General features: G+C 52.8%; 1 protein-coding gene across 1 annotated transcript; it reads left to right on the top strand.

Moving 5' to 3' along the window:
• Positions 1-277: 277 nt before the first annotated feature.
• On the top strand, positions 278-15,914 carry ARID5A (AT-rich interaction domain 5A). Its single transcript, XM_034761655.1, has 6 exons — positions 278-4,600; positions 8,373-8,562; positions 9,564-9,616; positions 11,839-11,936; positions 12,803-12,968; positions 13,511-15,914. Exons 1-6 carry the CDS (start codon positions 4,406-4,408, stop codon positions 15,077-15,079), a joined length of 2,271 nt encoding a protein of 756 aa, XP_034617546.1. The 5' UTR covers positions 278-4,405; the 3' UTR covers positions 15,080-15,914.
• Positions 15,915-26,663: the final 10,749 nt, after the last annotated feature.

Genomic DNA, 26,663 nt, shown 5'->3' with positions numbered 1-26,663 from the left:
GGGGGGGGGGGGGGGGGGCGGGGGGGGGGGCTTCGCCCCCGGAGCCGTGAGCGGTTCGGGGTTGGGGCGGGAGCCGGCTTCCGACCCCGGTGATGGTAAATCCTGCAGCGCGCCCCCGATCCCCTGCCCGGCAGTGGGGTCTGGGCTCGGCGAGAGCCGGGGCTCGCCGGCAGCCGCCCAGCCCTGTTCACACGGCCGGAGACGGGCCCCAGTTGTCTTAGGCGGCAGGTTCTTCAGGAGGGGAGGGGGGGGAAGGAGGTTTTTTTCTTCTTCTTCTTCTCCTTCTCTCAAAAGTTTCTGGCTGCAGGGGGCTTCCCAGTCACTTTTTATCTCGAAATACACTTTTCTTTCTAGTTGGTAAATTTCAGCGCTGCGTCGGGTTCTGGCATCCCACTTCCTGTTGTGGTTTGTGATCTTTAGCTGGGCTCAGCTAATTTGTTGTGACAGCTGTCAGCAACAGCGTCTTTCTTCTCTCTCTCTCTTTGGTTCCCAGAAGAATCTGCCTGTTTTTCCCCTTCCCCGTCACGGCCTCCAAAGGGTTAAGCGGAGGTATTGTACAGTGTGTACGCAGAATTCGGGTTCCATTGTACTCTGTCATTTCCCGAAAGCGGCTCACGCTTGTACTTTGAAGATGCTAACGGCCCCTCCTTCCGAGCCAAGAAATGCTTTGACCTTTTCAAGAACACTTTTTTTTTTTTTTCCAACCAATACGGCCGTGTAGAGGAATGAAGCGAAGCTATTCCCATTTGCCCCTCACTGGAGCACATACACGCACACATACCTTGGTAGTTAGTGTGAACAAGATAAATGTTCAGTAGTGGGCGTGTGTGTGACTCTGGAAATTGCAGATTGCTGCTGTAAAATACAAACATCCACTGTCACTGTTGGCAAAGGCAGAACCAAAAATCCAAAATACCAGAGGACTCTGCTGTTCCGGATTAGATTAGAGTCCTCTTTCCTTGAGGATTTAGTTAATGTACTCTCCCTTTCTCTATGCACTGGAATATGTATGAGGTTGAGCACCCCCTGCTGCCCCCTTGGGTAGGGTTTAGATGAGCTCATGGGTCATTGCCATCTCTAATTTCTGTAATTCCCTGAAGTTTGGGAATGGATTTGCTGCACTTTCTGCCTTGCTGACATTGGTGCCCTGCTGGTTTCTCGCTCTCACTCTTGTTTGTACTGAGTCTTTGATTTGTTAGCAAGGTTGGGTTGCTTTTGGTTTAAGGTTTCTTTTTGTAGCAGGGTAATCTCATGGCTGAAGCACAGGGGTCGGAGCCTGGAGAACTGGCTTCTATTCCTTGCTCTGCCATTGTGCGACCTTGGGCGAGTCCCTCCCTTCCCCATTCCATGCCTCAGTTTCCCCACCTGTAAAATGATGGTTATGATACTGCCCCATCACATGTGATGCTGTGGTGTCGACATTAATCCACTAATGATGGAAGGATAAAGCACTGATTTTGAGCAGCATGTCCAGCTCTCCTCTCTGGACTGGTGAGAGAACAGTGCTGGCAGAGGAAGGGACACCACCATAAACTGTGTGAGCCCCCAACCATGCAGAAGGGCAGCCCCAAAACAGGCACTTTGCCATCCCAATAAAACTGCCAAGCAGGGTCCTGCGCAGCTGCCTTGCAAATAAACAGGTGCTTTTCAGTGTTGCAACCCAGATAAGACGCATCCCAACTGGCATGAAACAAAGAACAGTATAATACTGGATCCTCAGGATAGGAAATGGGGTGGGGGGGGAGGAACAACTGCTGGGATCTGCATAGGAAGAATGAAGCGGGAGCAGCAGGACTCTGCAGAGCAGAGGGGCAGATTCCTACATGTGGCGTGAGCCAACTTGTGCTCTCACTCCTCCATATGCAACCCCCCTGATGTCTCCAATGTCAGCGGGGGCAGGGGTCTGCCCTGTTTATATAAGGAGAGGAGGGCACAGCTTGTCAACAAGCCATGATCCATCCAGTGTAACTGTTAGGAGGACTCCCTAATTAATGGTGTTCGGCTTGCTTTGTAATTAATAAAAACACCTGCACTTGACTCCTTTGTTTATTGGGAGTTGTGCTCTTGCGTCAGTGAGGGGTTCAGGTGTCTTTGTCCCTTCCTCTCCCTGCCTCTTCTCTGTGCCATGTTGATGAGCCCAGGCAGTTGGGGGGGGGGCGTTGACTCTCAGCCTTCCTCCCTCCCCCATAGTGGCTCCTGCCATAAGCCGGGTAAAAGACTCAAGCTGTTCTCTGCTCTGTTTCCCAAAGTTGTCATCATGTCCAGTAATCCTCTCAGAAGCCGGGCTTGTTTTGGCTGCCGTGCGTGGTGATCTCATGCCCAGAGAACATTAAACCGGCCAGTTTTCTCTCTCCTTTGTACAGTATGTGAAAGCATTTTATGAGCTCGCTGACCCCGTGGGGCTGAGAACGACACACAGCAAACACGAACTGGAGTAGGCTGAGGGGCTGAGCCTTGGGAACAGATCAGCCCTTGTTGTTGTTTGAAAAGCTCCAGAAGGAGAGGTGGATATTTCACCAGCGTCAGAAGGAGAGACTGATGTGGCCTGGTTCTGATCCACCAGTTCTGGTTCTGATCTGCCCTCCCCTCAGCTTGGAAACGGGGTTTGTTGGAGTAGTGGGTGACCTCGGCCCGACAGATGTTGCTCGTTCGGGCTCTGGCACCAGCAGAAGTGCAGAGTAGGAGGGGTTTTTTGTTTGTTTGTTTCTCTTCCTTCCTTGTTGTGTAAATAGAATCTATATTAAGCAGTTATGCAACGTGGAATGAATCGCACAAGTGCAGAAAGGTGGGGTGGGGCCTCTGCCCTGAGTTCACAGCAGATCAAGCACCATTCCAAGCCCCTCATTTCCAGAAACATTGTGTAGTGTGGGAGTTGCTCGGCAAGGTTGCTTACTGGACCACAGCCGAAGACAAGCTATGTCCCAGGTTCTGACGGGGTGGCCTCCGTGCAGTACCCACTATGGCAATCAGGGACCCTCCTCAGGACTGGAACTTGGCACTAGGACCTTGCTCTGCCACTGTCCTGCTGTGCAATCGTAGCCAAGTCACATCTCTGCTCAGTGCCTCAGTTTCCCCTCTCTCAATTTAGATTGTAAACTCTTCAGGGCAGGTAGGTGTCTGTGTAGCACCCAGCACGGTGGGGCCCTGGTCTCAGTGTGGCATCTAGACGCTACAGTAATACACCTCTTACAGTGTCCCGGCTGTGCTTCCCTTGGCCTGGCCTTTGGGCAGGAGTTTCCCGCTGGCTCTCTGGTCGGGGGTGGGTGTACTTTTTTGTAATTGTTCAATTGTCCGTTACTTTCGGGTTGGATTAGCAGCACCACAGACCCAAATGCTTGCTTTAGGCCAAATGGGGACAGTGCAGGGCAGTCTGCCCAGCTCTACCCCCCTACTGACTTGGAGGGGTTGGGATTCTTCTACGAGCCAGGTGGGAACTGGTGAGGACTATTTATTTAACTGCTGGGCAGTGGAGGGAGGTGGCTCTACCCCGCTCTCGCTGTCTATGGGCTCTTGTTGAAGAACCTGAGGGGTAGGGGGTTCGACAGGGCAGGAGTGGTCAGGGGCTGCAGTAGACCTAAGACAGGTCCCCATGTCTTGCGTTGTCTCAGGTAATGACTGGGGAAGTGGAAGGGTCTCCCCACTTGCTCGCTGGGGCTGGGGGGATTTCCCATCCCTCCTCAGCAACTGGAGGGAGAGTGAGCCACCTGCCAGAGGCAGTTAGCCGAGCGTCTGGCAGGAACGGATGTGGCTAAGGTGGGGAAGCGTTCACAGCACTGCACTGGCTCCCACAGCTCCAGGAAGCCACCCTGAAAGCGAAAGCAGTGGCCAGACGACCCACCGTCAGGAGCTGTTGACAAACACGGCATGTCTCTGAACAGGAAGCAAGGCAGATACCTGCGTCACAGAGGTCTCTGTTCTTGGAAAGCCTGCCTGTCCTCAGGCCCAGTCCAGGGCAGTGGGTTCCTCTGGCATGTCCAAGGCTGAAGAGTGTCCCTCTCTGGAATTCTGACTGGGTTCAGCTGGGGCCTGGCCCCCTGTGCAGAGCTGGGACCTCCCTCAAAAAAGATGGCGTGTAGCAATGAACCATGGGCCCAAGCATGAAATCCTGAAAGACCTGACTGTTTCCCGAGTTCAGGGCTGTGCAGATCTGGGCATCCAGGTCTCCATCCATTGGAGAGGCCTGGACTGGGAAGTCTGGATCCAGCTCCAGCTCTGCGCCCTGCATTTGAGGGGCGGGAAGGTTGGATCCTGGATTAGTGATGCTGGAAACTGGGGCCCTGTAGCATTTGAGGGACTGATCACATGTATTCCCTAGTACGTGCATCTGTCTGGGCTGCAAAGGAGTGCTGGTGTCTCACTCTGCAGTGTGTGTGCAGAGTATGGAGAGAACCTCCCCTTGATTTGCATGATTGTTTGGGCCTTTCACTTCTCAATGGTTTCTTCATCTCCTCCCTTGGCCACAGCACTCAGCTTTAAAGGGAAGAGGAAGAAGAAGACATCCACAATGGAGGCTGCTGGGCCGGGGCCTGTGGAAGAGGCTGATGCTGTGAAGCCTGGACCCGAGGGGAGCCAGAGCACTGTGGACCCGCTGGACCAAGTGGTGAGTGAGAAACAGCGTGAAGTTCTCTCCTTGTCTCCCATTGGAGTTTCTTGAGGCACTCTGCCTTCTCCGTGAGATGGGAATGGGGTTCTTGAACCCTCTGAGAGAGGTGAGCAAAGGATGCTGTCGAGGTGTATTTTGCTATTTGGGTACCTGTGTTCATAGCTGCACCAGTCGACAGGCCAGGGCAGCAACTGACAACAGTGCTCCAGGAACAACAGCTGAAATTCCTGTGCAGCCTAGTACGGGGGGAAATCTCTCTCCTTCCCCTTGATGGCAAACAGTTGCTAAAGACAGTTCATCACTGTTCCAGCATACCCCGATGGGGCTGCTCTGGGTGTCTGTACTGAAAGACAGCCCTAGACTTTGGGTTGGTCTCACTCTTATTCTAGATGAAGGAAAAACAACCAATTTTAAAGTCAAGCCTCCAGGGAAGTGCCGGCGGGGTTTGTTTTATTTGTTTTCTCGTAGGTGCCCCAGTCCTGGCCTGGGACCTTGTTGGGCTGGGCGGTGTACAGCCCCAGAACAGAGAGAGGGGACCTGCCCCAAAGTACATGATGAGAGCAGACAGGCAGAGACAGAGCACAAGGAAGCAATGAGACAGTGCTGTCTACCTGGGCAGGGCAGACACAGGGCAAAGGGGTAGAACGCATCAGCAGAGTGAACCGTGGGATGGATGCAAATGGCAAGCTAGTGCCAGGATTTTTTTTTCTTAAAAGCAGCTAAAGGGAAAGAAAAGAGAGAGGGATGAGGGGGAGAGGGTGGGGGGCAGGTGTGGAGTGACATGGAGATGAAGGGACTATGAGGGAGACTGTGTGCATCGTCTCTATAACCTGCTGCCTCAGCTTGGCCTCAGTCGTCAGGCTCCTTAGAGATGTGGAGGCGCGATGCGGAGCCATTCCATAGAGTGGCTACGGAATTCTGCATGGGGCCTGTTTGTGTGGCCAGAGCTGACTTACACCTGCATCAGTCCCTTATTTACACCTGCAACATGCAGCAAAGGTGTGTCCCTTACAATAGAGAAGACCCAGAACTTGGTTGTCATAAATAGAAGGGGATTGTTGATTGAGGTGGCTGGATGCAGATAAGACTCAGGGGTTCTCTTGAACTTCCAGACAAATGCAACCTGTGCTGCTGAAGCAGTTGTGGAACAGACTACTGATGACGCTGCAGTCCTTGGCGTGCAAACCTGCCCAGTGCTCAGTTTGCGCACACAAATGGCTGGCGTGCACACACAGGTGTGCACCATCTGCAGCAGGGAGTCGGAAGTCAGGCTGCAACTGAGACACTGAGAGTGTTTCGGGGCAAGGCGCATTACAGGACTCTGGGATAATCAGTGCAGTTATGGAATTGAGACCATTTCCAGGAATGGTGACAACCCAAAAGAGAAGGCAGATGCTCAGATTGTCCGTCTGCATCATGTGAAACTGAGAGGGGAGCCACAGAGCCAATGAATTAATGAGGGGGAAATGGGCGAAGGACAGTCGGGGAAGTCATGGCCACCTTTGTCTCTCTCTGAGCATTGCTGCCCTTGCCACATGGAGCGTGTTGCATAGTCATGTATGCTGCTGGGTGCACGTGGCCCCATGCTGCTCTGTGAAAGGGCTGCGGGAGCGCACCCAGTCCAGAGCAGGTCACTGCATGGAGCATGTGGACCATAGGAAGCGTGTCTGTTCTCTATTACGGAGGAGATGCCCCTTTAGCTCACCAGAGGCCTGTGGCTTCTCCATTGTGGAAGGTTGTGAGTTCTGTTCCTTGTTGCTTGTAGACATCTGCCTGTCTACGGGGCCTGTTCCATGGCCTCCTGGCCACAGAACCTTCCATGGGACTGTCGCGTGAGACTGGTGTGTCCTCCTCATCACTTCAGTTGTCAATTTAAAGTCCTCCTAGGTTGCAGCCATGGGGTGGGTGTGAGCCGTATAGCCTCCCTGGGTCGAGTATTGGGTTACACTGGTTCTTGTCAATCCGTTATCTTCCCCAAGCACTATGGAAACTCACATATGATGCCTTGTGTCTTTGTGGGCACATCTAAAGGGCGCCTGCCACTTCCATCTTGGTGGGGAGAGAGATGGGATGGATACAAAAGAGACCTTCCCCATGGTGCTGAGAGTGAGGGGTGTAGATTGTGCGAGTCCTCAGCACTGGGTGGCTGGTGTGATTGCTAAAGATGGGACTAGAGACAAAGTGTCCCCAGCAGTCCCTTGCCCTGGGCCTACCTGCTGTGACAGCCATGGCAGGACACACCATAACACTGCTCCCATTAAATGGCACTGGATGTCTTGGGCGACCAGCAATGGCAGACCATGCCTCTCACCCTCCAGGCCACCAGTGTAGGTCCAATCTAGGAAAAATTGTTCCCCTCTGAGTGTTGTTCTGGTGAAAGGAGTTTGGTGAAGTGGTTCATTCACTCAGTCTGGTTTCCAGCAGGCAGGTGGCCGCTTCACCGAAACCACTGCCGCAGCCAACTTGAGCGGGCAGGCTTAGCAGAGTGGGCGAGGACCGGATGGTGTACAAAGCGTGTCTCGTGCCTTAGAGGAGAGGGCTGTCCCATCAGGGCAGGCCTGAGTGGGTGGTGGCGGTGCTGAGTGGGTTTGAGAAACTTGCCCTGTGGCAGAGGCCTTGATTGCCAGGACTCTCGCTCACGCACCAGTCCCCCGTACTGAATTCACTGAGGCTTAAAAAAGGAAAAGGAGGCCCAGAAATAGCTCAGCAGCTAAAATAACACGTCTGTCACAAGCAGCTAAAAGAATAGAAAGAAGAAAAAGTGCTGGGAGCTGAGCAGCTGCTTTGCCCAAAAATAGCAACAAGTTTTATAACTCTGGAAAATGTAGAACAAACAAATGAGAAACATTTTTAGCCGAGAGAGAGAGAGAGAGGATGAGAGCGAGTATTTCTGCCCTTCTGTTTTCCTGGAAGCTGTTCCTCGTGTTCTCACACAGCTCCAGTGCTCTGACCAACTTGGCTGCCTTCCCAGCCGGGAGAATAATAAACTCTGGCTCTCGCTCTTTAGTTGCACAAGTCTGTTACTCTCCGGAGCTAATAAAGTGCCTCCGACCACAAAACGCCTCTCGATGGTATTTAGAGCAGTGGTACAATGCAGCATGGTGTTCTGTGAAAACCCCACTGGTGGGAGTAGAACCCAGGAGTCCTGACTCGCAGCTCACTACTGTGAGTGTGTATCCAGCAGGCAGAGCCATGCAGATGTGTGGTGGGGGTGGCCAAGATGAGGTTGAAAAGAGGCAAGAAAATGTGAAGCTTCAGTCACTCTCTTATCATCCCTGCCATTCCGTAAGTGGCCTTGCATTGTTCCCCTCCTTGCTGAGGGACTCTGGGGGCAACTGGTCCTGGATCTTGGCACTCCAGCCTGCACAGCTGTTCTGAAGCAAACATGAGCTAGGCCGTGGGAGCTGCTGCTGCTCCTCAGCTGTGCATATCTAGGAGGGTTAAGGAATTAATATAGTCCCCCCCACCCACCCACCCACCAATGCAGTCTTCTCTGGATTCAGGAAGACTTTAGCTGGCTCTGTGTGGCAAACACATATAAGTTGGGTGACCTAGTGGCAATGGCTTGGCAGTCAGGACTCCTGGTACAATTCCTGGCTCTGATAGGGAACATGGCCCAGTGAGTAGAGTGGGAGCTGGGAGCCAGGACTCCCAGGTTCTATTCCTGGCTCTGCCATGGACTCTATGTGAGCTGAGGCAGGTCCCCTCCCTCTCTGTCCTTTGACTTCCCCGCCTCAGTTGGTGATTGCCTGGCTGTGTTTCTCCGCAGGACTCGCTAGCACTGAAGCCAGACAGCAGCTCCGAAGAGGAGCAGAAGAGGTTGGTGGAGGAGATGGGGGATGAGCAGGCATCGAGCAGGGAGAAAGAGGAGGAGCAGGCCTTCCTGGTCAATCTCTACAAGTTCATGAAGGACCGTCACACCCCCATCGAGAGGGTGCCTCATCTCGGCTTCAAGCAGAGTGCGTCCACTCACCTTGCGCGTGTCCGCTCATTTCTCCTGCCACAGCCTACTGCTCGGCTGCTCATAACCATGTCTTGGGGCCAGGGGGGAGTCCCCGAATCCTTTGCTGGTTTCCAGCACAGGTGGCACGGCAGGAGTGGGTGTAGGAGTGACATGCAAGCCACCTCTTCAGGGCCGGCCTGTGAGAGGCTGTCACATCCATGTAACAGCCAGTCATAGACTGGGGGTAGGAAGTGGGGCTACCCCAGGCCAGTGCCAGTGATTTCCCCCTCCATGACTGGCAGACCCACGCCTGTTGGCTGAGTAACCTGCCAGCGCCACGAGCAACTAGCACCACTCGGTGGCCCAAAGGAAGCAAACTGTGGCTGCTAGTGAGATCCTCATGCAGGTGGCTCACAACAATTCAAGGGTGGCTTTTTGAGTGACCAGAACTCCCTTTCCCAGGCCCTGCATGGGTGGGGGTGTTATCTATGCTGCGCCCTGTGCGGGGGGGTGCTAATGGCAGAGAGCGAGAGGAGAAAGCCATTGTGTGTGGTGAAGCGTACTGCTCTGATCTCTGCCAGCGCCTTGGCCATGCCAGCAGGGGCCTCGGCCGGGTGGGCAGCTTCCTTGCAGCAGCACCTCTGTGCTCACTGGGACCATAACAGTCTGGTAATCTTCCTTGTGGCAGTGCCCTGCCCAAGCCACCCAGTGTCCCAGCACTGACCTCTCCCTGAAAGGTAGCACAGCAGCTGGTCTCCCAGCATGACACAGCTGTGGTGCTCCCTATACATCCTGTGTATGGAGCACTGCCCTGGCTGATGACCCAGCGTCATGTTGCTGATGGCCCATCCTGTAGTTCCCATTAAAGTCAGTGGGGGCTACTCTCACACAATCCCCAAGAGTCCCACTGACAAGGCTGCTGGTGATGAAGGGTGAGTAGTGCCTTGGCACAGGGGTCATGAAACGTTAGCCCAGTGACCTGCCCTCACTCCTTGCCTGTTCCTTGTCTTTGTCTAGTTAACCTGTGGAAGATCTACAAAGCCGTGGAGAAGCTGGGAGCGTATGAGCTGGTAAGAAGAGTGGAACTGTTATTACTGGGGCAGGGACTCCGCTGCCATCACCCTTATGCTGCCCTGTCGCAGGGTCATCTCTTTATCCAAGTGGGACACAACTTCCCCTGGAGCCTAAATCTGTTGCTATGTGCAGCAGTTGGGAGCAGGACAGGGTTTAGAGGATCATGGGGGACTGAGGCCAAGCCTGTGGCCAAACTCCTGTTCAAACAGATCTCCGCTGCAATGCTGCAGTGATGGGGCAAGGCTCCTTGGCATGGAAGAGACCTCCCAGAGTCTCTCAGCCGAGGTGGAACTGTCATTGCTTCCAGCCAGAGTCATGCCCAGAGGGCTGAAGGTGGTCCCTAGTGCACAAAGCTGTGATGGCCAATCTGTGCTGTTGGTGCAGATCTCGGCCCAAGTGACCCCACTTGGAACAAAGAGAAGGGGCTCAGAGGCTGGTGTAGACTTGCCTTTGGGCTCTTCTGCAGCAGAACTGCAAAGATGGTATTGTTGGGGTGTCCCAGCTGGTTCACGCCTCCCTGCAACAAGCAAATCCACCGTGTTAGAGGGGCAGGGGCAGGGTCATCTTGGTGAAGCTCATGGTTCAGGTCCTGAAGCAAGGGACAGTGCACACAGCTGCTGATTGGCACAGACAGTGCAGTGCAATAAGCAAAGCACAGTGCTGGACCTGAAGGCAGAGGGGTGGAAAATCCAGTCCCTGGGGACATTGGCAGCCAGAGCAAGAGAGTTTGGGGGAAAGGAAAAAGGTACCTGGCGTCTGCCTTCCTGTCACAGATACCCTGCTCAGCCCCACAGAGCAAGAGCGGTGTGCAGAGTCCTGGAGCTGGCCCTTTAAAGGCCCCACCCTACCAAGGCTCGTGGGCATGAGAGAGTTAACCAGGCACCTGGTGATTTATCTCTCTGAGCAGAGCAGTGCTGGCATCTCCTGCTGCCTCTTCCTGTCCCTGGTGGATTTAACGGGCAGAGGGGGGAGGGGACTTTGCTGCAGAATGAACATTTTCCTTCATGTTGGCACTTTGCTTGGCTCAGCTGATTTCCTCCCCGTCGCCCCATCTGTTCCTGCAAACAGCAGCAATGCGAGTTGCTGGCGCCAGCACCTGTGCGGAGTACCATGGGGAGGGGAGGCTGCCTAGAGCCCACAAGAGGGGCTCTCCGGCTCCAGACACCAGTGGGATGGAGCATGTGGCGTTTTCAGCAAGTTGACCAAAAGCCCTGCCACCTGCAGCTGACCCACCCTGGGGTGAGGGGAATGGATCTAGTTAGCCTCATCTGTGCCCATCACTTAACTCTTTCCTGGCTCCCCAGTGCAGCCTGGTGCTCATTGCTGCGCAAGGGAAGGGTGGCTTGGGGGTCAAAGCAGGACAGCAGGAGGTCGGGCCTGCATTGGAGGTGACAGGTTGTGCCTCTGTACACCAGTGCTGTGCTGGAACTGGAAAGCCTGGGTTCTGGTCTAGCTGTGCCATGGTTGTGCTGTGCCTCAGTTTCCCCAGCTGTAAACTGTGATGGTCACAGGCTTAGGCTAGGTCTATACTACCCGCCTGAATCGGCGGGTAGAAATCGACCTCTCGGGGATCGATTTATCGCATCCCGTAGGGACGCGACAATCGATCCCCGAATCGGCGCTCTTACTCCACCAGCGGAGGTGGTAGTAAGCGCCGCCGACAGAAAGCCGCAGAAGTCGATTTTGCCGCCGTCCTCACAACGGGGTAAGTCGGCTGCGATACGTCGAATTCAGCTACGCTATTCACGTAGCTGAATTTGCGTATCTTAAATCGACTCCCCCCTGTAGTGTAGATGTACCCTTAGGCAGGATCCCAACAGGTGGCCTGTGATCTGCGTGCTGGTTGGCCTGTTGTTTTCTCAGCCATGGCCCTGTCGTGAGGCTCCATGGAGGGCTGGGTGTAGTCTCAGGTGTTAGTGCAATGAGCATCCATTAGCAAGGCCGAGAGCCTAGGCCCAAGGGTGCCAGCTCTAACGCAGAACCCGTGGTCAGCTCCTTGGGTGCTCCCCAACCCCCAGCTTTGGAGGGGAGCTGCTGTCGCTGCCCCCAGCCCTGCTCAGGCACCCCAGCTTCCTGTGCTGGCAGGGCCTCTCCTTTCTCTGCAGCAGTGGCACATCGCTGGGGTAAGGGTGCTGCCCACAGGCGCATTGTGCAAGGTGCTCCTTGATGCTGTGGACACAGCGTCCCCAGTAGGTCTCCTTCTCCCCTCCTTTTGCAGGTCACAGGAAGGCGCCTCTGGAAGAACGTGTATGATGAGCTGGGGGGCAGCCCTGGAAGCACCAGCGCAGCCACCTGCACCAGGAGGCACTACGAGAGGTATGGACCCCTCCTGCCCATGCCACAGCCCTGGGGGCACAGACAGGAAGAGCAGCCAGCCCTCCCGGAGTGCCTCGCCTCAGCGAGCTGCCAGTGTCACCAGGAACAGCCGCTCCTGGCCACGGACGGCTGCCCTTGAGGCCTCGGTTTGAGTGTCCGCCCTGCCAGCCAGGCGGTGAGGTCTGTCCTGGCGACCGGCACTGTCTGTGGTGCTGAGCCCCCACTAGCACAGCGGGGGCTTGCTCCCTCTGCAGCACATAGGGTTTGAGCAGGTTGCTGTGCCTCTCACGCAGGCAGCAGAAGCTCCTGCTCCTCGGTCACTCTTCCAGTCCTGGGTCCCCAGATCAGTGGCTTCCAGTTAACATCACCCTGCATCTGCTGCTTCTCACCTTGTGCCCGCGCTACACGTAAACTGGGTACCCCGGCAAGTCCTGCCCCTTTGCTCTGTGCCTGAGTTTCCCCATCTGTAAAATGGGGGATGGTACCACCCTTATTCTGCAGGCTGTGGCAGGGATGCACCCAGCCACGCTTGAGGTATTTTGAGATCCTCCAATGGAAGGGACCAGAGAAGAGTGGGGCGCCGGGGAGGGGTTGTTTGTTACAGCCCAATTGTCTGAGGACATACAGGTCCCCGAGGATGCTGGTTGCACCTGCTAGGGTGTACCAGTGCTGGAATCTGGTGCTTCCTCCTAGGAACATGGGTACAGCTGTATGGGTCTAGTGCCACTGCTGTGCTCTGCCCGGGCCCAGCCAAGTCCTCTGCTGTGTGTCATGGTTAGGGTGGGGAGGGCCTGCACGTCTCAGTGGAACTGGGCTCCTCTGGGCCACAGTCCCTGATTCATGCACTTGGCCTCTCTGTCCTGCAGGCTGGTCCTCCCGTACGTGCGACACCTGAAGGGCGAGGATGACAAGCCCCTTCCCCCCGCCAAGCCCCGGAAGCAGTACAAGGTCTCCAGGGAGCCCCGTGGGGAGCAGGGCGATGATGCAGCCGAAAAGAGCAAGAGAGTCAAGAAGGAGAAAAGTGGAGACCAGGTGCAGGACTGTGCCAAGCTGGGCCAGGCCGGGACACCCCCTCCTCAGGGCCTCTCGACAGCAGCCTCCAGACCATTGCTCTTGACAGTGCTCATGCTGCAAGGAGAGATACTGGGGGCTGTGCTGGGGCAAGGGATTGGGCAGGGAGAAAAGCCTCTGAGACAAGAGAACTGCAATGGGCCAGGGGGCAGCAGGGAGGAGGAGGCTGTGGCTGGATGCCTGGGGGAAGAGAATAAAGGAGTGGGCAAGTGCGGGAGCTGGAGGGCTGGCTCCCCATGGCTTTTGGGGGGACTCTGACAGGTGGGTGGATCTGGAACCCACACAGCTGTGATTAGACATTCAGCTAGAATGGGGAGCTCTTACTACAGTGGCTGAGGAGGAGGGGGAGCTGCTCACCCAGGTCAGGGGTCGGCCTGGGAGTGTCCCTCTGCATTTAGCAGATGATCAGGGGCTGTGTCCCGTGCCCCCTCTCACCCTAACCTGCTCACGGGAGTGTTCTCAGCCCTTTCCCAGCGCTCATGGTCCCATCCCTTGGGTTGTAGGTTTTGCCTGAGAAGGTGAAGCCGGATGCCTCTGCCGCTCCCAAACAGGGCAGGGAGGCTGTGACGGATGGCCCCGAGCAGAGCCGACCGGGAGACCGAGCTGAGGGGCTCCCCCTTTTGAACACCAAAGACTTGTCCAAGAGCCAGCCGTCTGTGAGCTGCCACAGCAACTGTAGGGCCCACGGCTGCTCCGAGGCCTACAAACGGCTCTTCTCCAGCTTCTACTTCAAAGGGAACCATGGTATCATGTCTCCCTTGGCCAAGAAGAAGCTGCTGGCTCAAGTGAGCAAGGCTGAATCCCTGCACTGTGATGAGAGACACCTGAGCCATTGCCCTGAAGGCAAGAAATCCAGGTCTGCAGGGCTCCCCTGCCCCAGCCCAGAGCTCGACTCCAACAGGCCGTCAGTCATTCATCAGAGCAAAGAGGGAAGGAGCCCTGTGCCAGAGGGGGATGATGCCAATGACCCAGCCCAAGCGTGTCACCCTCCTAACAAAGGGGAGGGGGCACCATGCCCAAAGAGATCTCTGAGCCCCAGAGGCAGCCAGATATTTCCAAGGACAGAGGATGGGAGTTCAGGGCGCCATCTCTCCCCTGCTCCTACCATCTTCACTGGCCACTTCCACGCGTATAGAAGTGAGGTTCTGAAACCCGTGAGCTGCCACCCCCTACGAGGCCCGATGGAGTATTTTCGTGGCTTCAAGGATTTCCCAGAGTCTCTCTCCATCTATCAGCAGCCAGGCAAGGACCTGCAGCCACCCAGCCTCCCTCGGAAGAGGCAGGAGGGTACGGAGGGTTGTGTGGAGCAGCCAGAAGATCTGCGCAGCAAAGCGAGCCAGGCTCCGCCTTCCTGGAGCAGAGACAGCCAGGGACCCTCTGCCTTCTATAAAGGCGGCTCTGCAGGGAGCAAAGGCTTTCCCTACGCCAGTGTGAAAGCCTGCTGGGTCCCACCCATGGCCAGCTTTGTCAAGGCCAGTCCCCAGCTACCCAAGAATGGTGGGCTTGTCCATCCCATCCCACAGAGCCAGGTGGGCAGCCCTGGCCTGGGCCCCGGGCCGAGGAGCAAGCGCAGTCTGGAGGAGGAGGGCTTTGTTCATGGGAAGAAGCTAAAGGCCGTCTCGCCTCTCGTCAAGGGAGTGGAGCCAAAGGACAAGCGCAGCAAGTCGCCGAGCCTCCAGCCGGGCCTGGCCAAGCCACAGGCTGTGGTGCCAAGCCCCAGCTTCCCAGCACCGCTCCCCTCCGCTGCAGGGCAGGACAGTTACAAAGGGACGATGCTGAGGTTCCCGATGAACTTTGGCACCTCCGCGGACCATTTAAAGGGCCAGTCCTCTCCACTGATCCCTTCGCTCTCTGTCAACCCATTTGTCATCCCTGCGTTTCCAGGCCACTTATTAGCTGCCTCCACTCAATCCTCAGACCTCTGCCGGCCGCTGGCTGCCAGCCTAGTGCACTACCCTACGTCTTACGACAGCTCGCTGCGGCACAGGCTATACCCTGTCACAACGTGGCACAATCAGCCAACATACGCCTCCCCCCACGGGACCACCTTCCACCGGAACAACAAGCTGTAGCCACTGGCGTGGGCACTGCCCCTTATGGGGAGAGAGGTTTTCTACTGATGGTAGTGGGTCTCAGCCAGCCATGGCGCAGGGGTAGGACACACAGTAACACTGGAGTTGCAGCTGTGCTGCATCTCGCCTTTGGAGCTGCCCCAGTCCCGTGGCCTTGTATTGCAAAGCGGTAAGAGAATATACGGACACTCTGGACCACGTCATTTTTACTCTTGATCTTTGAGCTTTATTTGTAATTGACATCGTACGCTGGGGACTTCAACACATACGTTGTGGGTTTAAAAAAAAAAAGGGGGGGGAGCAAAATAGGTTCTGGAGATTCCTCTTAATGCCGGAGGTGACCCCATTCACCTTGTAGTTGCTCAGACAAATAGGTTCCAAAGTGCAGCGCGAACTTGGATGTTGTTGGTCCATGCTCCTTAATAGCAGGACTGAAAATAGGAGTGTAAAGACAGGGAGAGAGGAAAAATTCAAATGAATTAACAAGTACTATTTCTAGGGTATCCCGATATGCCAGCTGAGTTTTTGGGGTGCTCTATGATCCATGTTACAGAGCACTAGTTCTTCTGATCTAAAAACAGAACAAGTTTATTTCAGTTGAGTTGCCTCCAGGACAGGAATCATGGGTTTCAATTTCCAGGGGATTGGGGGAGGGGAGTTAAAACACCCATTGGTTTTGCAGAACCCTGAAATGGTTTGAGACGTTCCCAAGCTACTCCCATCCCAACATGACACTGTCTGTGGAGGTTCCTGTGGATCTCTCCAAAGGCTGCATTGGTCTGGTTGGAAGCATCTAGGTGTCTACAATAAAACTGCCCAAGATGGTGCAAAATGGGTAGAGTGTTTGGGGTCTCTGTGGTCTCTGGGACTGTGGCAGGAGGAGGAAGAGGCCCATCAGGAGTGTCCAATACTAAGCGAATAGTGTGCGCCGTGTGTATGCTTTGTGGTGATCGCATTGTCACTTAACGAAGCACGTGTGATGGGGACCTGCTGACCTGGCACTATGTACAGGGCTGGTGAGGAATAGCTCTCTTGGGAACAGGCTGGCACCACCTTGAAAGAAGGTGAGCAGCAAACGGTACTGCCTGTCCTCACCTAGGGTGTAAGCGCTGGTACGACTCCATTGACTTCAGCGGGGTTAATCACACTGGTGGGACTGGAAGGAGATGTAAATTCTGACTCCTGCTCCTGTCCATTTCGATGCCAAACCTGTCCATTGACTTCAGTGGGAGCAAGTTCAAGGCCTTGAAAGGGTTAAAGATGCAGAATCTTAAAGTTGGTAGGAAACTAAGACTTTTTGCCACCTCAGCTGTGGGATCTTGGGGGTTCTGCAAGTAGTGCCGTGTTCAAAACTACTGCTCCGACTGAAATGCCTCCTGCCTGTTAGAAATGGGAATTTCTGCCTGTCCCTCTGGCCATCCTTCCCTTGTGCAGTGTTGGCGAAGGGCATATCTGGACTCTCCTTCTAACCCTTGGTTCATCTCCCTCAAATAAACCCTCTTCTCTAATTCAGTGACCCACCAGGAACTCTGGCTAGTGTCCTGTGCTGCCTAACTTCTGCCTTGGGGGACTTCACAGGCCCACAGAGCTCTCGGGAGTGCAGGGACAACTTCAGAGGTGAGAGTGTCCAGGAGTCTGAAGTGGTGTGACTGATGCCTTCCGTTCCCTTTGTGTGTGTTGCACCAGTTCAAACAGCCGCTTACCAACATATAACTTACACAGCTCACCTGCATCTGCCCCCGCAAGGCTTCAGCTAGACCAGGATTTAAAGGTGCAGTGTCAGATCGTGTCAGCTGGGTTGGACTAACCAGCGCCTTTGAAAGTCTAATCAAGACAAGGCAAGTTGTACCTTCACATGGCCTAGGTCTCGGCTCCCCTCTAGCTAACAGCACCCCTTTAAATTCTAGGCCAGGCCTGAGTCTAAGATGCTGTGACTCATGTGGCCAGAGTCTAGAAAAGAGGAAGGCAGCAAGAAAAGCATCAACACAAAGGTGGTAGAAAGAATCACCTGACATTTTACTTTACACTTCTCTCCAGTCCTTTGATGGGATAATAGATGCATGTACCAAGGTGCTGTGGGACGTGGACCTTATCCCTTTTTTGGTCAGTAACACTAGTCACTGGTATAAGAGGAGGACCAGGCCCAGGGCTTCCAACTTACATCCTCTCTCAACTGCAGCCATTGCTTTTTTGTGTAGTTGGTTTTTATTTAAAAAAAATCTGAATTCAGGCTCTGTTTTTCCCCCCCCACCCCACTCCCACCCCCCTAGAGCTGGGGCTGGAGGGGCTAAGCTCAGGCTTGCAGGCTGCTTCTCTCGCACTGACCATGCCAGCACTGCCCATTCCCGGGGCCGTAACAGATGAGCGCAGCTTTTCTCTGCAGGGTTCTCAAAGCAGGCAAGTCATTGTTGCGTATTGTGATAGGAAACAGGGAATGGGACTGGCAATTTTGGTCACGATTTTAGCAGCACAGTCTCTGGGATCTGAGCCTTCCAGATCGGGAGTGGGCAGAGGTGGGAGCATTAACAAATGCTGCTGTAGGTAAGGGATAGAGGAACTGTGTCCAGATGGACAGGTGATCTAGCCACGCATTCCCAAAAGAGACAAGCTCCATGTGTCTCTTACTTGGCCTTGTATCCAGCCTTCCCAGGCTCATCCGATTCTGCAGGATCGTGTTACCAGCAGACTGGCCTAAATCCCTAAAGATGAAAGGCATTCCCTCCCCTGGTTGGCCCCCAAGTGTCTCCTGTGAAGCATTCCTGCTGCAGGAATGCTGCCTGCATTGCCCCCGCCTTTATTTCTGCACACATACCGCGCTGCCTGAGGCACAGAGCAGTGCTTCTAAGACTCTGAAATATGCCTTGGAGACACTCAAGGGTCCTGTCAAAACTAGATATGGGCCCAAATGTCCCTTGACCCTTGGGGAAGCTGGCATAAGGAGGCATGATCACTGTTCTATCCCCTTTCTCACCCATTTAGAGCAATCTGCTAATTCCACTGAACAGGGGCCTTCACCTCATTGCAAATCAACCTTCTCTCTGCCGGGAGAATAGACTGGGCAGCCTTTGGCTGAGTGGCATGCTTCCCACCCTGGGTCCAGGGAGCCCTGGTGGCCTCCACCCTAAGGGGTCCTGTGGTCATCCGAAACAAGTGCCTTATTTAGGTGAGCCCCAAGTGCTTCAGAGAAAGCTGCTCCATTCTCATGTGCTTTCTCCTGGCCTTGGGCCTAGTTCCTGCTCCGTGGTGCTGCTTTCTCTGCTGGGTTTGACACACCTCTTCTGGAGCTGAGAAGAACAACAAGCTAGAAAACAGACTAGTCTCAAGCCTATCCACAACTTCTCATGGCCACTACTGCATGCCCCAGCTCCAAAAGAGTTGGACTGTAACCGTGGGTGCCAGCACATCTGTTGGTGAAGTGTAGATGCACTGAAGTAGCTCAAGATGCTTTCCTTGAGAGGGCGCTGTAGACAGATTTCCGTATAGACATCCCATTACAGCACAAGTTTTAAAATTCCCCGTGCAGCCCTCAGGCCCTGTGAAAACAAACCAGAGAGCTCCCTCCCAGCAGGGCAGGTGGAATTCGAAGGCTCCAGGACTGGATCTATTTATGGCCACTGTATAATTAGATATGGGTCAAATTATACAGTGGTTACTGTTCAGAATCCTGGGCAAGCTTCACCCAGACCTGTGGCCAGTGTTCCGGCTCACACATGTGCTCTGCTAATGGGAGTTGCTGAGGGCTATGAAGGTGGAGAAAATTGGGCACAAAAGTGAGAGTTGTCTTGTGAGTTAGCGTGATATTAGGGATTGTGGAATAACATGTTATTTTGAGGAACTAGTGACTGGCTGAGAGGACTTTGAACTTGGTTTTTAGGCTGTTCTTAGAAGTTACTTGAAAATGACTTGTCTGTTTTCAGTCCCGCAATGCAGTATTTAAGGTTTCTTGTCAAGCTATTATTTTGAATGAATGTATTTAACTGCAGTTCAAGGCTAGGTTTCCTATGGCCCTGCAGCTGGACAACGTGAGGCCAGTTTGCTAGGCATTGAAGATCAGTACAGAGATTCTCACTGGTTTTGCTGCTGTAAGTGCTACACCAGTGACTCTAATGTATTAGGCCACTGTATCCCTCTGGCCACCAGCCCCTACATATCCATGCTCCAATTTACCGGGGGTCTTAGCTGGGGTGCAGAGCAGCCTCAGGTGACGTGAATGGGAGGTGGTGGACACTTTGTCATCCGGCATCGGCTTAGTCTGGCAGAGTTACTACAAACCACTACTCTAGCCTGAGCAATCCCACTTGTAATGAGGTCTCTCTCACCTGGCAGAGTCCCGAGATAACAGGGTTAAAAAGAAACCTTCTGCAAGTATGTTATGGTGTTAGTCTGAAGGATTGGTTCCGAGGGGGCCCAGATGATGCCACAAAAAAGTGTGATGAAAATCCCATTGCACTTGTTCTAAAACACCTGCTTGTGTTCAGCACCCCCAAGTGGCTAGTCAGGAGTAAAACTTTTTGTTCTGAAGCTTACTACTGAATTAGGTTACTGCCGTTTCCTGGTGTGTAAATGCATTATAAGAGCCTAACGACTCCATCAAAGGACACAAGAATAACTTTTCCAGCGGCTGCCATGCCTTGGTTTCCAGTGCCAACAAATCCTGCTCTGGCTTCTTCCTCTGTGGCCTTTAGAGGAGCCGTGTAGGAAGGCAAAGCATTGCATACTAAGCTCTGCTCTCCTCCTTGGGATCCCCTCTCAAATATATATATATATACCGCATGGAAAGAGGCTTCAGACAGAGACTGGAGCAGCAGCATCCAGAACCTGCTATTAGTCGAGGGAGTTATGTGGTCTCACAATTTTTTTGCCTGTGGGGCCAACCCAATGTGCCCTTTCAGTTTGAATTGTCTTGTTCTCTGCTTTCTGAGCATCTGTGCAAGATATTTACAGGCGTTTCCCTGTCTGTCTACTTGGAGATCGAGGTGTTCTTATGTATCTCTGATTATCCATATCATCTAATTTATCCGTTGCAGTTTTGGGCCGTACCTCCTTTTTTCACTGGTTTGCTGAATGTGTGCTCTAGGTCAGACCCAGCTTGTTCTCTTGTAGCCGAGGTGAGAGTGTTCATTTTCTCACTTACAGCTTCGGTTTTGCTCTCTGGTCTTTCAAACCTTTGTTCCAGTACCCAAATCACACCAGTCATCACCTCTGTTGGTGTTGTTTGTTAGCTGTGGTGGATATTCCTCCATTCCAAGCGCTTTGTCTTATCTTCCCCTTTTTTCATTTGCTGACCTCCGTTGGCAAATCACGAGCCCTGGCCCATTGTTCTTGTAAACCCATTGCATCGGGAGCTGGTTCCTGTCGAAGATGGTGGAGTTGTGTGTTTGCTCAATGAGGTGGGGAGCGCAGGAGATGCCAGTTCCACTCTGCTGTGCAGCCTCACCCACCTGCAAGGCAGGATTTCCTTGGCAGAGACTAGCTGCCACCAGTGTCCAACGGAGAAGCAGGTAAAATCTGGCAGCTTTATGAGCCTGGCATTAGCAAGTAAACAGTCAGCCCCTGGAAATCTTAGCCTCATGGAGGCAGGCTCTTCTACTCTGTTGTTCGCTTGCTGTGAGCCCACCAAGGGAAAGGTGCACGGTGTTGTGATGAAATGTCCCTTGGTGCTCTATAAATCGAGAGGCTGAGATCACGTGCAAATAAAAATGTGAACCTGGGAACACTGTGTTTTCTTCCTATGTATTTGTCTAAGGTGTTTCCTATTCCATTGGACTAGAGGTTTATAGCCTTAGAAAGTATCTATTAAATATGATCTCTGTGTTGGCTAAATGGGCAAACACGTTGGCTCCTTTAGATATACTTACGGGTCTCGTTTAGGAAACACTAACAGGTGTGACAAGGCATGAATTGTAATGTGTTACTGAAATCTCCCGGCAGCAGGGAAGTGCAGTGTGAATGAATACAACAATGCAGTGTACGGAATGAAGTCTTACTGCAATTGTGAAATGTTGTTGTTGTTTGTCTATGTATAATAATTTACACTGCCTTACCAAAGCTCTTTGCAAGCTGCTATAGACAGTAATCACTTCATGCACCACTAAACTGCAGGAGATATGCAACACCTCCCACGATGTTTGGAATAGGAACTGAAAGCGCTTTTTCAGCTGGGACGACAGGACTGCCGTGTAGAGGCAAGGTATACTTACTCACGTTGGAATTTGGGATGGGAGAGCTGCTCTGTTCTTCTGAAACATGCCAGGGAATGTTTAGTCACCAAGTCATTGAGCCTGAATCTCCGTTGCCGTGTTCCATGTGCAGGCGTTTACACATGTGCAGAGTAGATGCAAAATGCTGTCAAAGCTGAATCACAGCTTTTTCCACGGGTGGTAATGACCCCACAAGGGGTCAGATCTTCAAAAGAGCCTGCAGTTAGCACCCCTATTTTGACACACACGGTCAGATTTTTCAAGAGAGCTCAGTACTCAACAGGTGAGCTTGAAAATCTGGCTACCAATTTGGGGGCATCAATGGGTGCTGAGCGAGCCCTTCTGAAAAGTGTGGCCAAGGTGCCGGGCACTAGAGAATCGGACCCATTTTCTTTTCCTTCTCATCTGAAAGCACCAGGCGAGCTCCTCAGCTACTGTACCTCGCCGTAGTTCTGCTGAAGTTCGCCAATTTACACTAGCTGGAAATCTGACCCTGTGGAGCTGATGCAGTTAGAAGCCAGTAATTGGGGCAGTAGGGTAGCAACTGCTCTTAGTGGAAACAAGAGAACAGATGACTTTTGTATTAAAAAATAAATAGGAACTTTCTGATCTCAAGCAATTCTCTAAGGCAGATGGGAGATTATTTCGAAACAGGTTTCCAACAAAAATATTTGACAGTCAATTTTTCCTTCACGCTTCTACCAAGCTTATTTTATTATGGACCTTTAAGGGGCCTATTGCCATGACATGTGGGTACATGATATTGCTTCAATTTTGATTTTAACATTTCTGAGTTTGAGGAGCAAAACCATGATGCTCCCCTGTAGTTATAAATACAGAGAAAGGAGAGAGACCTTGCCAGTCACACAAAGCAGTGATAGGCAAACAGCTGTATCAGTCCATCTTTCTAAACATGGCCAAGCTTATTTCTGATGGGAACAGACGGCAGAGGCAATTCCATTGCAGGTAAAGCCACCGGCTGATATCTCCAGTATCTAAAGGTGTGGTTCTAATCACAGGTACATTACGTTTCTGTGAGCAGTATGCCACTTCTCTTTCTTGGGTCCTTCCACCACAATCCTGGGCTTTTTCCAGTGTTGGGCACATGATACGTCCTGGTCTGTAGCCCTAGTGAGATCTCCGATGGTGCACGGTTCCTCCAGGAGCTGGCAGACCTACAGATGTTCCAAGGTCTGTGTTTCACAACAGTCAGACGTGCCTGAGGTGTTGGAATACTCCCAATGCCAGATATTGGCTTTTGGCCTGCTAACTCTTGTTCAGCAGCAATTTAAACATCTCCAGGTCAACCAATGCTTCTCCGCACTTGCGGGAAGGCAAAGGACATGTGCATTTTGATGTCCTTGTCGAGTGTTTTGAGCGGTGGGCACCACATTTCCAGCCATGCACCTGTCTGTGATTTTTTTCTTTGTGAGCAGTTTCCTTGCAACGAGGAAGCTTTTTGTGATTTCAGGTGGCGAACTGCCATGGTGTGGCCATGTTGTCTGGCATCTTCAACCTGTCCTAATCATTCCATTTTGGTTGTGACCACTCTGCCAATGTCTGGTGGAGCGATTCCAGCAAGTCCAAACAGGCTGCTCGTGTCTGTTGGTTTTAGACATCCTGGGAAGGACCGGCAGCTGTCATTCAGCACACGAGCCAGCTGCTTTGTGTGAGCCGACCTTTCCCCCACCGGCCATGCATCTTCAGCCATCAAATAGCAAAGTGCAAGCAGGGTGGCTCTTAGTGTTGCTGGATTGGTTCCCCATTTTGAATTTTCCAGCTTCCTGAGTATGGTATGCTTGGTGCTGCAGCCTTAATGTGGACCGTCTAGGGTGGGGATCAGCACCCTGCTGCTGCTTGCCAGCCATCTGTCTGTGTGCAAGCTCGCCTTCCCAAACCCCAGTCCTTCCGTTTGGAGAAGCCCTCGGGGTTACAGGCTGGAATTCTCATAACTGAATGAGCAGGGGGTACTGAATGATACAGCTGGGCTACAAAAACTGACCAAAATGTTTGAGAAGTGCGGCGCCACCCAACGCAGGTGTGGTAACTGACAGGAGTTAGTGATGCTCCCAGCTGTCTTGGGGGGAAAGCGATTGGACCAGTTCTTGCCAGGGAAATAGAAACTAGCTTTCAAATATTTTGTTTCCAATCTGATTGTTTCCAGTGCTGAAATACACATAGACCTGGAGAGGCCAAGGCAGTTAGCTGTGTAGTCTGTAATCTCCCAACCATTTCTGGGCACTTGGGGCCTGCCCCACCTCCTTTTGAAGTCAACGGAGAGAGACTGGTTCACTGTGAGGGGAGCTGGATTGGGCCCTCTATGGGAGAGGCTGGAGTGCTTTAACTAACCCACATTGGAAGCAGGGCCTCCCAGAGGGGGGGACAAGTGGGGCAATTTGCCCCAGGCCCCACAGGGGCACCCACAAGAATATACTATTCTATAGTATTGCAACTTTTTTTTATGGAAGGGGCCCCTGAAATTGCTTTGCCCCAGGCCCCCTGAATCCTCTGGGCGGCCCTGATTGGAAGCAGATTTTCAGGAACTAAATTGTTCCAATAACACTCGTGTGTGTCATGTTTAGAAGTCTCTAATGGGCTTGTGCTGCAGTATTAGTGTTAGTTTAGCTAACAAACTGGCTGCCTTTGTGTTCATGACCGCCATCTCCCCACACACACACCCTACCCCGGCGTATTTAAGCCCCGGGGTGTTTAAATATAATAAAGTACGGTAAGCCCCCAGGAAGCTGTGTCTGTCAGCTCCCCAGCTAGGAAAGGAGGTTTATTCACCTCATGGCCCCTGCACTTTCAACACATGAGCCTCTAGCCCTTTCTCCTTCTCCACGTTCTGGCCACACCTCTTGAGGGGAATCTGAAGAATGTGTCCAGGGAAGCTTTGCCCTGTGCCAGTTCACTGAAGCCTTCTGTCTAAACCCAGTACAACACACCTAGGCAGGGCTCCAGGGAACCAATAAGAGCAGATCCCTTGGTGCTGCACGGCAGGAGGTTTTGACCTGCTGATGATTTAGCTAATGCAGCTGGTCTCCAGTGTACTTTACAGAGCCAGGGCACTTTACAATCTGCAATATACAGACATACCCTAAGCTGTCTTTCCCCCTGGGGTTTTCTACTTCAATGGGGCTGCCGCGTGGAGCCAAAAGATTCCTGTGTTTCCAGACTCTGATGCAAGGGCCTGATGCAAGAGGGTCTCTACTTGGTTCTAAGGGCAAGATCTAATGCATCAAGTAACGTCACGGCTGTCAGACCAGCACTAACAACGGCAGAGGCAGGGACAGTGCAAGTTTCCTCCTGCCAATCGGAGTCAAGAGTGGTGTGGAGGAATCCTGGCCAGAGATGGCCCATGCAGCCCTTGGCCGCTCTGAGGCAGTAGCAATCAGTGCCCAGTTGGTGATGCGGCCTCTGTTTTAGGTGAAAACCATGGATTCATTTGATGTTGGCTGCTGCTGAAAGAGTTTTCAGACGTTGCCCCCCTAGGCTCCTTTTGAGCTGCTGAAATTCTCCGTCACCCAAAGCTAAGGCCATCCGTTGTCCAGGCTCTAGCGCAGCTGTGCATGGGAGGGGAAAGAAGCCCAGGCCGTAATTCTTGGAAAGGGAGCAGCTCTGTCTTACAGCTCCAGCATACGCGCTGCAAAGTTTGTAAAGAGTGTTGGTCCATTGTTGAAGAACTAATGACTTGGATTCCAAGAACAGACGGCAGCCAGCGCTGTCAGGCAAAAGCGTCTGCACCACCTGCATGCACAGCCCTTGCCCCGGGGCGGTTATGGGGGCTCACCCATAGGTGATGCATGAGGAAAGGGGTGTTTTCAGTCACCATAGAAATAGCAGTACCTACCTACTCGGAGTGTGTAGAGAGGAGTTGCGGTTGGTCTTTGTGTATTACCTCTGCAGTGTGGGGGGGGGGGGGGGGGGGCAGGAAGAGTGCTAGCATCCCCCAAGTGGAAATCTGCAGAAGCAATTCTCAGCGGAGAGCTAGAAATTGAAACGACCCTGACAAATTCTATTCTGGGCCTGTGCATAATGAAAAAGGCAGCAGGAGCTTGCGAGGAACGGCTCTGCTGGCTGCAGGTGTTCAATGGCATTGCTGCAGAGGGGGAGTTTTGTAAAATGTCAGGAAAACTCAAGAATGCTTTGTAGTGTTTTGAGCAGGACAGCGGTGGGCGAGTAACCAGGCAGCTGGAAGAGGATTGGCCAAGTTACTGCTGATGTAACATTACATTTCCCCATCCCCCCTTATTGACAATGGGCTTAATTAAACTAGTCTTAAAAACGCTGACAAGGGTTTTTTTTGTTTTCTGTGTTTCTAGAGTTTCTGATACACAGATGTGGGCTGAGCCCCAGGACCTTGGGGAGCGGAGTCTGGTCGTGCTCTTTCATTCCAACGCTAGGGTCTCCTTCTAGGGAATGGGATGCTGCCTACTGCATAAACAACAAGGAGTCCGGTGGCACCTTAAAGACTAACAGATTTATTTGGGCATAAGCTTTCGTGGGTAAAAAACCTCACTTCATCTGATGTGAGGTGTTTTACCCACGAAAGCTTATGCCCAAATAAATCTGTTAGTCTTTAAGGTGCCACCGGACTCCTTGTTGTTTTTGTGGATACAGACTAACACGGCTACCTCCTGATGCTTACTGCATGCATCTCCACAGGAGCAGCCAGGCAGCGCTGTAGCTTAAAGGTTTTCCCACACCCATGTCTGGGGCCTGCAGAAAACAGTTGGAAAGGGCCACTTATAATTCACAATACACGTGAACCACAGGAGCAGGGGCATTTGTTATTTAGAAAAAAACCCAAACCGTGAAGTCCTAGCTAAGAACTGTGATTAAACTGAAAGCGGCAGACGAGCGTGAAGCATTCTCTGCGTGCCCTGGCCTCACTGCAGCGACCTTGGCTAGGAGAGGGCCGCAGAAAGGTGCTGGCCCCTGGGGCCTCTCTAAAGCTGCTCTCTGAGGACCTAAAAAATAACTGACTGATGCGGTTCTCTGGGATTTGTATGCTGTGTATTCAGCAGTACCTAAAGGCCCAAAGCCAGCCTGGACCCCTTGGGCTAGGTGCTGTGCTTCCCTTGAAATAGCCAAGAAAAAGAGTGGGCGGGCAATCGCGGCAAAGGCACAGGTGTTCAAAGGGATGCTGGTGTCAGGCTGAGTGTTACAATGCCTTAGCCTTTAGGCACTGAGAAAAATCATAGACTCATAGAATATCAGGGTTGGAAGGGACCTCAAGAGGTCATCTAGTCCACCCCCTTGTTCAAAGTAGGACCAATCCCAACTAAATCATCCCAGCCAGGGCTTTGTCAAGCCTGATCTTAAAAACCTCTAAGGAAGGAGATTCCATCACCTCCCTAGGGAACCTATTCCAGTGCTTCACC

Source organism: Trachemys scripta, chromosome 2 (assembly GCF_013100865.1).
Source record: "Trachemys scripta elegans isolate TJP31775 chromosome 2, CAS_Tse_1.0, whole genome shotgun sequence".
Taxonomy (NCBI): domain Eukaryota; kingdom Metazoa; phylum Chordata; order Testudines; family Emydidae; genus Trachemys; species Trachemys scripta.
Note: the sequence above shows the minus strand (reverse complement) of the source record. Positions and strands in the feature narration are given on the sequence as shown.

Coding starts and splice junctions, on each gene's coding strand:
- ARID5A (XM_034761655.1), top strand. CDS start 4,406: ATGATTGTTTGGGCCTTTCACTTCTCAATGGTTTCTTCATCTCCTCCC. Junction 4,601..8,372: donor TGGACCCGCTGGACCAAGTG/GTGAGTGAGAAA, acceptor GTTTCTCCGCAG/GACTCGCTAGCACTGAAGCC. Junction 8,563..9,563: donor TCATCTCGGCTTCAAGCAGA/GTGCGTCCACTC, acceptor GTCTTTGTCTAG/TTAACCTGTGGAAGATCTAC.